Below are 13,527 nucleotides of genomic sequence, written 5' to 3' on the forward strand. Positions count from 1 at the left end.
AATGGTTTGGTCCATGAAATGTGTTGGTCCATTCGCAACGCCAAAGCGAACGGCGAACGGCTTGCGAGTACAGTGACAATCCCCCCCCCCCCCCCCCTCTATTTAGATGAAATGGTTTTTATTAGTTTTAAAACATAGTTTAACGCCAACATAGCGGCAACATAGTTTGCAAACGTGAAATAAATGAATACGCTCTCAAATGTGCCATCCGAGGCAGAGTGTGTCCGCCACGTTCGGCACACGCGATAGCTCGCTGCTCTCTGATTGGTTGAATCGTTTTTTGGACATAGCTCGGTAAGTAATTGTCCGATTAATATGAAACCTTGAAAAGGCACATCCTCGGGTCCCCAGCAATATACCTGGCAAGTTTAAAGTATATCGGACCCGTGGTTGTCGAGAAACAGCGGTCACAGACAAACGTACAAACAAACACACAGAGATTACTGGAATTATAGATAGATGGAGTGAAAATCAGTGTTAAATGTTATGGTTTTACGATGCCTGGCATCGTTTAAATACAACAACAACAACATGCATTTTAAGGCCATGTTCCCTGCTAGAGCCGGGGTTAGCCTTGCGGTCCCCATGACAATCTTCTCCATTTTGCCCTATTTTCTGCATCTCTCCTTGTTAACCCCCTTGCCCGCATTTCTTCTTCCACCATCTTTAGCCAAATCTTTCTCGGTCTTCCCCGTCCTCTACTTCCTTCTACATTAACTTCCATCACTCTTCTCAACCAGTCACTTTCATCCTTCCTCAATACATGACCAAACCATCTCAACCTGTTCCTCTTCACAGCATCAATCACAGGCAATATTCCCATCATCTTTCGCAATTCATCATTTGTCTTCCTCTCTCTCAACGATACTCCGCACATCCATCGAACCATTCGCATTTCCACCCTTTCCAGCCTTCGTTGCTGCTCTACGTTCATTACCCATGTCTCGCTCCCATAAATCATAACACTTCTCACACATGCAGCATACACCTTTCCCTTCAGCTTCAGCGACACTCTCCTCCTCATCAGCACGCCACTCAGTTCCCGAAACTTCTTCCATGCACATCTCACTCGAGCAACCGTTGCCGAGTCTGATCCACCTTCTCCATTCAGCATGTCTCCGAGGTAGCAAAATGTTTTCACACCTTCCAGCTTCACGCCGTCTCCAAGATCCAACTCAACATTTCCTCCATCTGCAGCTCCCTCTGTGCACACCTTACATTTGAATGTAGCTGCCACACTGGTTAATGACCCTCTCAGACCACTACATTTTTGATGAACCCACTCAGCACACATTGTACATTGAATGGAGTTCACTCCGACACCCTTCCTGCACACAGCACACGGCCACTTCCCAGTTCTTTCCACCTCACCACATGCTTTACCACTTGCCATCACCTTTGTCTTTCCGATATTCACCTTCAGACCTTTTGTCTCCATACATTCCTTCCACTTGTTCATCTTTTCCTTCAGTCCATCCATACTTTCCGCAATCAACACCAGATCATCTGCATACAACAACTCCCACGGTAAACCCTCCTTTACGGTCTGAGCCAGCACCTCCATCACAGCTACAAATAGTAGTGGACTTAGTACCGACCCTTGATGCACTCCCACCTTCACCTCAAACTCACCACTGTTCCCGTCCTTCGTCCTTACAGCTGTGCGTGCTCTTTTGTACATTGCCATCACTACTCTGATCAACCATTCCTCCACTCCTAACTTCCTCAATGCCCATGTCAATACTTTGCGTGGAACCCTATCGAATGCTTTCTCCAGATCAACAAACCCAAAAAACAACTTCTTCCTCTTATCCATGTACTTCTCCTGCAACTGCCTCACAATGAAAAGCGCATCTGTCGTTCCTCTTCCTGGCATAAATCCAAACTGCATTTCGTCGATCTTCACTTTCTTCCTTATCCTCCTCTCCAACACCCTTTCCAATACCTTCATTCCATGCTCCAATAACTTTATCGCTCGGTACGAGCCACACTCCAGAGGGTCACCTTTCCCCTTGTATAGAGGGACGAGGGTACTCAGTTCCCAATCCACTGGAATGCGGCCTTCTTTCACCACCAGATTACAGATCTCTGTCATTCTCTTCACACCCCAACTTCCTGCTGCCTTCAACATATCTCCCACAACTCCCGTCGACCCTCCCGCTTTTCCACTCTTCATTGCTTTTATCGCTTCCTCAACTTCCTTCTCAGTTATCTTCTCTGCCGGTCCTAAAACTGGGTTACTCTCTATGTTGCCATCCCATTCATTCTCTGTATTCAACAGCATTTCCATATATCTTTTCCATCTTCCTTTAATTCCATCTGGGTCGACAACGATTTGTCCCACTTCATCCTTCAAGCAACTCACCCCCATCGTTTAAATGTATTCAATAAATACCTGGTATTACCTGTACCTAGTATTAACCCTTTTTTCTCCCTGTGGCATGTTCTCTCTCCACAGTGTATGACGTCACATATGGGGTGAAGGTTTACGGATTTACTGGAGGAACAGTCATGTTACCATGTAAACTCCGGTACGAACAAAATCAGGTCGGATCAGTGTTCCCAACTGGAGAGTGGTTCATCAAAAGCACATCATATTATACACAGGATGTTTATATTGACTCTCTGAGTTCAACAAATCGTTTCACATTTAAAAGAACCAGAATGAATAACAATTGTTCTTTAACAATCACAAACCTGATCAAATCCGACACTGGAACTTATTACTTCAAGCTAAAGGAACCGAGAGAGCAATCGTGGGAATCTGGAATTCGAGTGGAAGTTTATGGTGAGTACAAGGATAAGACTAAGAGTAGAGGGAATATAACAGCCTGTTAAAATGATCTATTTTATCATGAAAAGTGTGGTGTCTACCATGTGTTTGTACATTTGTCTTCCATGCGTTTGTACGTTTGTCTTCCATGCGTTTGTACGTTTGTCTGTCTCCAGTTTCCGGCGTCCCCTTTCTGCGCTGCTTTTGAATATTTCCGCATGCAGGCAAAGCTCAATATTCAATATTCTACCATAAGAACAGCTTTGTACCAAACGAGATACGTTTTAACGGAATACATACAGCATGGAACCGCAGTTTGTGTATTAACAGTGCGTTAAGATACAAACTGGGCTGACAGGATGGCCTCAAAGTGTGCACACTCGCTTCCAAGCTGTCTAGCCTGGGTTCGAATCCCGACCGAGCTATAAACTATCATCCCGTTGTTTCACAGAGTGGAGGAATTAATCAATGTGTGTGTCTTCCATCCGATTGATGTTAAACTGAGCGTCCCGTACATCTGCTGACATTAGTTGGTGGACGATAAAGATCCCACAGACCACGGTGTCCTCCAGAAAGAGTCGGCGTGCTATCACTGGCACCATGAACAGATTACAAATTCCAGCTCGAACTACTGCTGGAAAGGCAATGGCAAACCACCCAGTGTAACCCTTGCTCAGGAAGCTGCTTCTGCGGACCCGACGCGCTCTGACAGATTATGAGGATCATCACAAAGTTGAACAAACCATGTCGGTGTTGTTAATAACAGTAGCCCACAATGAAAATCTTTGAACAAACGTTCCAGTACAAGATGGTTATTTAAAATATAAACCTATATTTAGCGATGGTGACCTAAAAATAACGTTTCATAATAAACTTTAAAGAGGTCAAAATGAGCTTAAACTTAATTATTGAGGGAATTGACCGAATCAGTTATGAGTTGATGAGTTTGGCATTTCCATCCCAGCCTGTTAATGAGTTTCTCATGAAGAAACTGGTTCCCAATTTCCTTTCCCACAGTTTCCTCGATGCTGGTCTTTTGCAACCTGTTGCATGTGCATGGAGGAAACTGACAAGTACGGAACGTCGGTATGAGCAGGTTGACCTTTCTTGCATTTCTTGGAGCAGGTAAAATGCACCAGTACCTTTATGGCCGACATTTCATATTGGAAACTGACCACAAACCCCTCCTTGGTCTGTTGGGGGAGGATAATGTAGTATCACCGACTTCATCCGGTCGGGTGCAACGTTGGGCTCCAACCATTGCTCGTTATGAATCCAAGCTTGTGTTCAGGTCAGGACGTGAAATGTGTTGTGCAGACGCATTGAGTCGTCTCCCGCGCCATTGAGGAACCTCTACCGGGTAATGTTGTTCATCTGCTGTCTCAGGTTGTGCATGAGAAAGCACCTGTCGCTGTAAAGTCCTTTCGAGATTGATGGCATCGCAAATCGATGGATTCAGAGACACAGAGCAAGCGTCCAATAGCGGTTTATTCCAGGAAGTGACGGTACAGGAAAAAGCCCTCGGGGCGCACAACAGGTGGCGGAGTCCGGAAAAAGGATATGACATCACAGTATGTTACAGTACGGTAATGTAAACATGAACTTGTTAAATTTTGGGGTTAATAGGTCAACCGTGAACAATCTCTGGTACATCATGGGCGATGAAAGTTGTCATCAAGTTTGATTGAAATCGTATTTGTATTTTCAGAGAAGAGAGAAAATAATAATTTGGGGGGGGGGGGGGGAGAGGGGGGGGGGGGAGAGGGGGGGGGGGGTGATTTATCGCAAATAATTTAGCGCAGATAATTAGCGCAAATTTTGATGCCCTTCGTTCGGCATCAGATATGAAGCTTGTGGCATCAAAATCGTGTGTTTGGTTCAAGTGATAATGATTGAAGGGTTACAGACTCACCCACTGACTTACCTACGGACACTGCTTGATCGCATAAGCTCACCAGACTAAACTAAAGTCAAGGTGAACTCAAACGGAACCATTGACGTCATCACCAGAAGTAGTTTTCACAGATATTAGTTTTCTATTCTTCATAAACATTTTACCGTTTTCTCTCTCCCTGCACAGATCTCCCAACTTCCCGGTTCGTACCAGAGATTCCCGTGGATGGTGAAACCGTAACCTTCTCTTGTGCCGTTCACAGCCATTTTAACCTCCATCTCTATGCACGATGTTCGGCAATTGGAACAAAAGAGGTTCAAACAGACGGAGTACGAACAACTGCGAACCTTGTATTCACAGCTTCTACCTCAAACAACGGAGCATCATGTTACTGTGACATGGAATTTGGCGGGAAAATCTTCAAATCAGGAACAAGGACCCTGGATGTACAATGTGAGTAACACACACAACGTAATTTCTTGTAAAGAGCCCTTAGTACACTGTGGGGAGTCTAACGTTTTATATTTATACACAGTGAGGATACTTACATTTTATATTTATACACAGTGAGGATACTTACATTTTATATTTATACACAGTGAGGATACTTACATTTTATATTTATACACAGTGAGGAGTCTTACCTTTTATATTTATACACAGTGAGGAGTCTAACCTTTTATATTTATACACAGTGAGGAGTCTAACCTTTCATATTTATACACAGTGAGGAGTCTAACCTTTTATATTTATACACAGTGAGGAGTCTAACCGTTTATATTTATACACAGTGAGGATACTTACATTTTATATTTATACACAGTAAGGCATCTAACCTTTTATATTTATACACAGTGAGGATTGTTACCTTTTATATTTACACACAGTGAGGATTCTTACATTTTATATTTATACACAGTAAGGCATCTAACCTTTTATATTTATACACAGTGAGGATTGTTACCTTATATATTTATACCCAGTGAGGAGTCTAACCTTTTATATTTACACACAGTGAGGATTCTTACCTTTTATATTTATACCCAGTGAGGAGTCTAACCTTTTATATTTATACACAGTAAGGAGTCTAACCTTTCATATTTATACACAGTGTGGATACTTACATTTTATATTTATACACAGTGAGGATACTTACATTTTATATTTATACACAGTGAGGATACTTACATTTTATATTTATACACAGTGAGGATACTTACATTTTATATTTATACACAGTGAGGAGTCTAACCTTTTATATTTATACACAGTGAGGAGTCTAACCTTTCATATTTATACACAGTGAGGATACTTACATTTTATATTTATACACAGTGAGGAGTCTAACCTTTTATATTTATACACAGTGAGGAGTCTAACCTTTCATATTTATACACAGTGAGGATACTTACATTTTATATTTATACACAGTGAGGATACTTACATTTTATATTTATACACAGAGGATACTTACATTTTATATTTATACACAGTGAGGATACTTACATTTTATATTTATACACAGTGAGGAGTCTAACCTTTTATATTTATACACAGTGAGGAGTCTAACCTTTCATATTTATACACAGTGAGGAGTCTAACCATTTATATTTATACACAGTGAGGAGTCTAACCGTTTATATTTATACACAGTGAGGATACTTACATTTTATATTTATACACAGTAAGGCATCTAACCTTTTATATTTATACACAGTGAGGATTCTTACCTTTTATATTTACACACAGTGAGGATTCTAACCTTTTATATTTATACCCATTGAGGAGTCTAACCTTTTATATTTACACACAGTGAGGATTCTTACCTTTTATATTTATACCCAGTGAGGAGTCTAACCTTTTATATTTATACACAGTGAGGAGTTTAACCTTTTATATTTATACACTGTGTGGAGTCTAACCTTTTATATTTATACACAGTGAGGATACTTACATTTTATATTTATACACTGGGAGGATACTTACATTTTATATTTATACACTGTGAGGATTCTTACCTTTAATATTTATACACAGTGAGGAGTCTAACCTTTTATATTTATACACAGTGAGGATACTTACATTTTATATTTATACACAGTGAGGATTATTACCTTTTATCTTAATACACAGTGGGGAGTCTAACGTTTTATATTTATACACAGTGAGGATACATACATTTTATATTTATACACAGTGAGGATACTTACATTTTATATTTATACACAGTGAGGATACTTACATTTTATATTTATACACAGTGAGGATACTTACATTTTATATTTATACACAGTGAGGATTATTACCGTTTATCTTTATACACAGTGGGGAGCCTAACCTTTTATATTTGTACACTGTGGGGAGTCTAACGTTTTATATTTATACACAGTGAGGATACTTACATTTTATATTTATACACAGTGAGGATACTTACATTTTATATTTATACACAGTGAGGATTCTTACCTTTTATATTTATACACAGTGGGGAGTCTAACCTTTTATATTTGTACACAGTGAGGATACTTACATTTTATATTTATACACAGTGAGGATACTTACATTTTATATTTATACACAGTGAGGATACTTACATTTTATATTTATACACAGTGAGGATTATTACCTTTTATATTTGTACACTGTGGGGAGTCTAACGTTTTATATTTATACACAGTGAGGATACTTACATTTTATATTTATACAGTGAGGATACTTACATTTTATATTTATACACAGTGAGGATACTTACATTTTATATTTATACACAGTGGGGAGTCTAAGCTTTTATATTTATACACAGTGCGGATTGTTACCAATTGTCTTTATACTGAGTGAGGATTCCTTCCTTTCATCTTCATACCCAGTGTGGAATTTTACCTTTTATATTTATACCCGTTGAGGATTGTTACCTTATATATTTATACACAGTGAGTATTGTTACCTTTTATTATTCATACCCAGTGAGGATTGTTACCTTATATATTTATACCCAGTGAGGATTGTTACCTTTTATTATTGATACCGAGTGAGGAGTCTTACCTTTTATATTTGTACTGAGTGAGGATTGTTACCTTTTATATTTATACCCAGTGAGGATTGTTACCAATTATCTTTATACTGAGTGAGGATTCCTTCCTTTTATCTTCAGACTCAGTGTGGATTTTTACCTTTTATACTTATACCCGTTGAGGATTGTTCCCTTATATATTTATACCCAGTGAGGATTGTTACCTTTTATCTTTATACCTGTTGAGGATTGTTACCTTTTATATTTATACCCAGTGAGGATTGTTACCTTTTATATTTACACCCAGTGAGGATTGTTGCCTTTTATTATTCATACCGAGTGAGGATTCTTACCTTTTATCTTCATACCCAGTGAGGATTGTTACCTTTTATATTTATACCGAGTGAGGATTCTTCCCTTTTATCTTTATACCCATTGAGGATTGTTACCTTTTATATTTATACCGAGTGAGTATTCTTACCTTTTATCTTTATACCCGTTGAGGATTGTTACCTTTTATCTGTACACCCAGTGAGGATTGTTACCTTTTATATTTATACCCAGTGAGGATTGTTACCTTTTATATTTATACCCGTTGAGGATTGTTACCTTTTATATTTACACCCAGTGAGGATTGTTGCCTTTTATTATTCATACCGTGTGAGGATTCTTACCTTTTATCTTCATACCCAGTGAGGATTGTTACCTTTTATATTTATACCGAGTGAGGATTCTTCCCTTTATCTTCATACCCGTTGAGGATTGTTACCTTTTATATTTATACCGAGTGAGGATTCTTCCCTTTTATCTTCATACCCAGTGAGGATTGTTACCCTTTCTATTTATACCGAGTGAGGATTCTTCCCTTTTATCTTCATACCCAGTGAGGATTGTTACCCTTTATATTTATACCGTGTGAGGATTCTTCACTTTATCTTCATACCCAGTGAGGATTGTTACCTTTTATATTTATACCGAGTGAGGATTCTTCACTTTTATCTTCATACCCAGTGAGGATTGTTACCTTTTATATTTATACCGAGTGAGGATTCTTCCCTTTATCTTCATACCCAGTGAGGATTGTTACCCTTTATATTTATACCGAGTGAGGATTCTTCCCTTTTATCTTCATACCCAGTGAGGATTGTTACCCTTTATATTTATACTGAGTGAGGATTCTTCACTTTTATATTTATACCCAGTGAGGAGTCTAACCTTTTATATTTATACCCAGTGAGGAGTCTAACCTTTTATATTTATACCCAGTGAGGAGTCTAACCTTTAATATTTATACAAAGTGAGGATTATTTAATCTTCTCCTTACAGATAAACCACAGAAAACGACGGTGACAACAAACGGTTCTTTTACACTCGGACAATCACTCACTATGTTGTGTGAAACGGAGAGCAACCCTCCCTCCACAATCTCATGGTACAAGGACAATAAATGGAGGCGAATTGAAAATTGTCCGAAAGAGAGAAATACTTGTTCTCATGAACTGAACCCCCTGCAGTGGGAACACGCCGGAGATTATGACTGCGTTGCCAGAAACACCGATGGGGTCCACTACAGTCCGACGTTCACACTTACCTGTAAGTATGACGTTATAATCACAGAATGGATCACACAGTAACCAACATTCACTCTTTTCATCAAACCCTCGACGACATAAATCTGTCCTCAGGTAACACTGATTAAACAAGCCGACAAGACGTGGACATCGGGTTATTCCACATTGTCCGATAATTGTCCAAAATCGGGTATGTCTGTCCAGCTGCAGCCGATGTTGGTTCCACAATCCAGTGTCTCCTTTACCTGTGATTTACCTGTGATTGTTGTAGTAATTATACAAATCACAATATAGTTGATAGTACAATGTGTTGTATTATTTGTTAATAAACACAGTCCAAACCACAGAACAGCTTGTGTCAGGTCTGGTACAGATTCCATGTTTTTGATCCAAAGGGGTTTTCACTTCACAATAATTAACGTTTTTATTTCTCTGTTTTATTGTTTAAAATTTCAATGGATTTGTTGAACAATTTCAAAAGCATCATTCATTCTGATGAGAAAGAATAAATATGTCTCACATTATAGAGTGTGGAGTGAAAATCAGTGTTAAATGTTATGGTTTTACCATGCCTGGCATCGTTTAAATATATTCAATAAATACCTGGTATTACCTGTACCTGGTATTAACCCTTTTTTCTCCCTGTGCCATGTTCTCTCTCCACAGTGTATGACGTCACATATGGGGTGGAGGTTTACGGATTTACTGGAGGAACAGTCGTGTTACCATGTACACTCCGGTACGAACCAAAACAGGTCGGATCAGTGTTCCCAACTGGAGAGTGGTTCATCAAAAGCACATCATATTATACACAGGATGTTTCCATTGACTCTCTGAGTTCAACAAATCGTTTCACATTTAAAAGAACCAGAATGAATAACAATTGTTCTTTAACAATCACAAACCTGATGAAATCCGACACTGGAACTTATTACTTCAAGCTAAAGGAACCGAGAGAGCAATCGTGGGAATCTGGAATTCGAGTGGAAGTTTATGGTGAGTACAAGGATAAGACTAAGAGTAGAGCGAATATAACAGCCTGTTAAAATGATCTATTTGATCATGAAAAGTGTGGTGTCTACCATGTGTTTGTACATTTGTCTTCCATGCGTTTGTACGTTTTCTGTCTCCAGTTTCCGGCATCCCCTTTCCGCGCTGCTTTTGAATATCTCCGCACGCAGGCAAAGCTCAATATTCAATATTTTACCATAAGAACAGCTTTGTACCAAACGAGATACGTTTTAACGGAATAAATACAACATGGAACCGCAGTTTGTGTATTAACAGTGCGCTAAGATACAAACTGGGCTGACAGGATGGCCTCAAAGTGTGCACACTCGCCTCCAAGCTGTCTAGCCTGGGTTCGAATCCCCACCGAGCTATAAACTCTCATCCCGTTGTTTCACAGAGTGGAGGAATTAATCAATGTGTGTGTCTTCCATCCGATTGATGTTAAACTGAGCGTCCCGTACATGTGCTGGCATTAGTTGGTGGACGATAAAGATCTCACAGACCACGGTGTCCTCCAGAAAGAATCGGCGTGCTCTCGCTGGCACCATGAACAGATTACAAATTACCGCTCGAACTACTGCTGGGAAGGCAATGGCAAACCACCCAGTGTAACCCTTGCTCAGGAAGCTGCTTCTGCGGACCCGACGCGCTGTGACAGATTATGAGGATCATCACAAAGTTGAACAAACCATGTCGGTGTTGTTAATAACAGTAGCCCACACTGAAAATCTTTGAACAAACGTTCCAGTACAAGATGGTTATTTAAAATATAAACCTATATTTAGCGATGGTGACCTAAAAATAACGTTTCATAATAAACTTTAAATAGGTCAAAATGAGCTTAAACTTAATTATTGAGGGAATTGACCTATCTGAAATCTCTGACACACCTTCAACAGCTCTCCCTACCTGTTCCTCCTCTTCCACATCTTACCCTACCGCTCCCCCCCCCCTGTTCTGTATCCGATGCTCCCCCTTCCTCTTCTTTAACAGTATGGACCTCAAACATCCGGTGCCTTCGCTCAAACTTGACTGATCTCTCCATACAGGTTGCTTCTGACAAACCAGACGTGATCTGCTTAACAGAAACTTTCCTCCTTCATGATGTCTCTGATTCCTTGGTATCTCTCCCAGGTTACTCCCTCCTCCGGTATGATAGATCTGAGCCTCGTCCTGGAGGGGGGGGGGGGGGGGGGTTGCTATCTTTATAAAAAACTCTTCCTCACTCGCCCTGCACTGCCCTCTCTCCACCTCACCCCCAGGAATACCTCTGGCTACGGCTTCCCCTTCGCTCCCACCTTTTGTTCATATGTGTGTTGTCCCGTCCACCAAACAGTGATGACTCCATCTACATCTCGCTGTCTGAAAACATGGACCAACTTCTATCTACCCATCCCAACTCTCTCTTCCTCATATGTGGTGATCTCAATTGTCACCATGCCAGTTGGCTGGGTGTCGGTACCTCTCTCACCAGCCATGGCTCTTCAGCAAAGGACATCTGTGACTCACTGGGACTGACACAATCTGTCAATTTCCCGACCCGGACCTCAGTCAACGGAGCATCTTCTCTTCTGGACTTGGTTGTGACTAACTTCCATGAAAATGTCTGCTGCTCTTCTTCTGCTCCAATCGGCTCATCTGATCATGTGCTTGTTAAAGTGGACATCTCTCTGACCATTCTCAGAGAGCCTCCTCAGCATCGACGAGTCTGGCATTTCACTCAGGCCAACTGGCACGGTCTTCAAGCAGCCATCAATCATCTGGACTGGTCTCCCATCTCTACCGCCTTTGACATCAACTCATCCTGGGAATTCTTCCAAAGTAAATTGCTCTCTCTCATGCACAGATTTATCCCATCTCGTCTTCAGTTGTCATACCCTTCCTCCCATCCATGGTACACGGAATCTTGTGGTGAGGCTATTGCCCAGAAACAACTTGCTTTCGTCTCCTGGAAAGCAAATCCAACGGAAGGAAATCTCATTTCCTTTCAAAAAGCCCGAAACAAGTGTGTGTCCACCCTCAGGAGAGCCAGGAAACAATATCTCTCCGTTCTCAGGACAGAACTCTTTTATCTGTCTCCCTCTTCCAAATCCTGGTGGCATCTGGTCAAATCTGTTTCTGGTGTTTGTTCCCCCTCCATCCTCTCCCTCACCTCAAACGGCCACACGGCTGACTCCGCACGTGAAAAAGCTGAATGCCTGAACTCTGTATTTGCCTCTAAATCTTGTGTCCCAAACCCATCCCTCTCTGTACCCACCGTACCCAGTCGTACCCAGCTGCTCCTGGACTCTGTGTCCTTTCCTCCTGACAAGGTGGAAAAGTTTCTGTCAACCCTCGACTCTGATTCTGCAACTGGACCTGACGGCATCAGCCCACGGGTCCTAAAATCTTGTTCTTCCGCTCTTTCACTCCCTCTCTCTGTTGTCTTCACCCTCTCTTTTGCTCAAGGTCATTGCCATCTGCTTGGAAATCTGCCAACATCACCGCTTTGCACAAAAAAGGTGCAAAAACAGATCCCAGCAACTACAGACCAATCAGCCTTCTCCCAATTATCAGCAAAGTCATGGAATCCATCATTGCTTCAGATATGAAATCTTTCCTCTTCTCCAATGGCTTGATCTCTGATCATCAATTTGGTTTCAGACCTGGTCACTCTACCCTGGACATGCTGCTTCTGCTTTCTCAACAATGGATGGAGGTCCTCAATGCCAAACAGGAAATTAGAGCTGTCTCCCTTGACATATCACGTGCCTTCGATACGGTCTGGCACCCCGCTCTGCTCACCAAACTCTCCTCTGTTGGTATCCATGGAAATCTCCACGCATGGCTGGCGGACTTCCTCTCTAGTCGTAGTCAACGTGTGGTCCTGAATGGGTTTCTCCCATCTCCTCTTCCTGTTCAGGCTGAAGTTCCCCAAGGCAGTGTTCTGGGCCCTGTGCTTTTTTTTTTTTTTTGTATACATAATTGAGGCTCGTGAAAGAGCTAACATCTATCACACAAACAAATCAAACAGACAAAGAACCAAAGTATATAAAAAGGGGAGCGGTAGACAAGATGGGGAGAGAAGGGGAAGCACATCGTTTTTGGAACGATATTTCAATGTAGAAGAATCACTTGTGCACAGAAGTCCATGCTCGATCCTTTTTAAATGCTGAGCATCAAGCAAGGAATAATATGTGCAACTGGTTGTCAGAATAATAAATGATTCTTCAGGTCATAAACAAGGGGACAAAAGCGTAGAAAACAGTCTGGGTAGCTCAAAAATGAC

The 13,527-nt window shown here is 41.0% G+C and overlaps 1 protein-coding gene across 1 annotated transcript in view; it reads left to right on the plus strand.

Annotated features, from left to right (window-relative positions):
* Positions 1-13,527, plus strand: part of LOC144893314 (uncharacterized) — a 97,829-nt gene that overhangs the window by 49,495 nt on the left and 34,807 nt on the right. The window contains exons 3-4 of the mRNA XM_078783656.1: positions 2,459-2,788; positions 9,915-10,244. Coding sequence (XP_078639782.1) covers positions 2,459-2,788; positions 9,915-10,244 — 660 coding nt within the window. The remainder of the gene's footprint in view (positions 1-2,458; positions 2,789-9,914; positions 10,245-13,527) is intronic.

Source organism: Myxine glutinosa, chromosome 8 (genome assembly GCF_964187855.1).
Source record: "Myxine glutinosa chromosome 8, kmMyxGlut1.1, whole genome shotgun sequence".
Lineage (NCBI taxonomy): Eukaryota > Metazoa > Chordata > Myxini > Myxiniformes > Myxinidae > Myxine > Myxine glutinosa.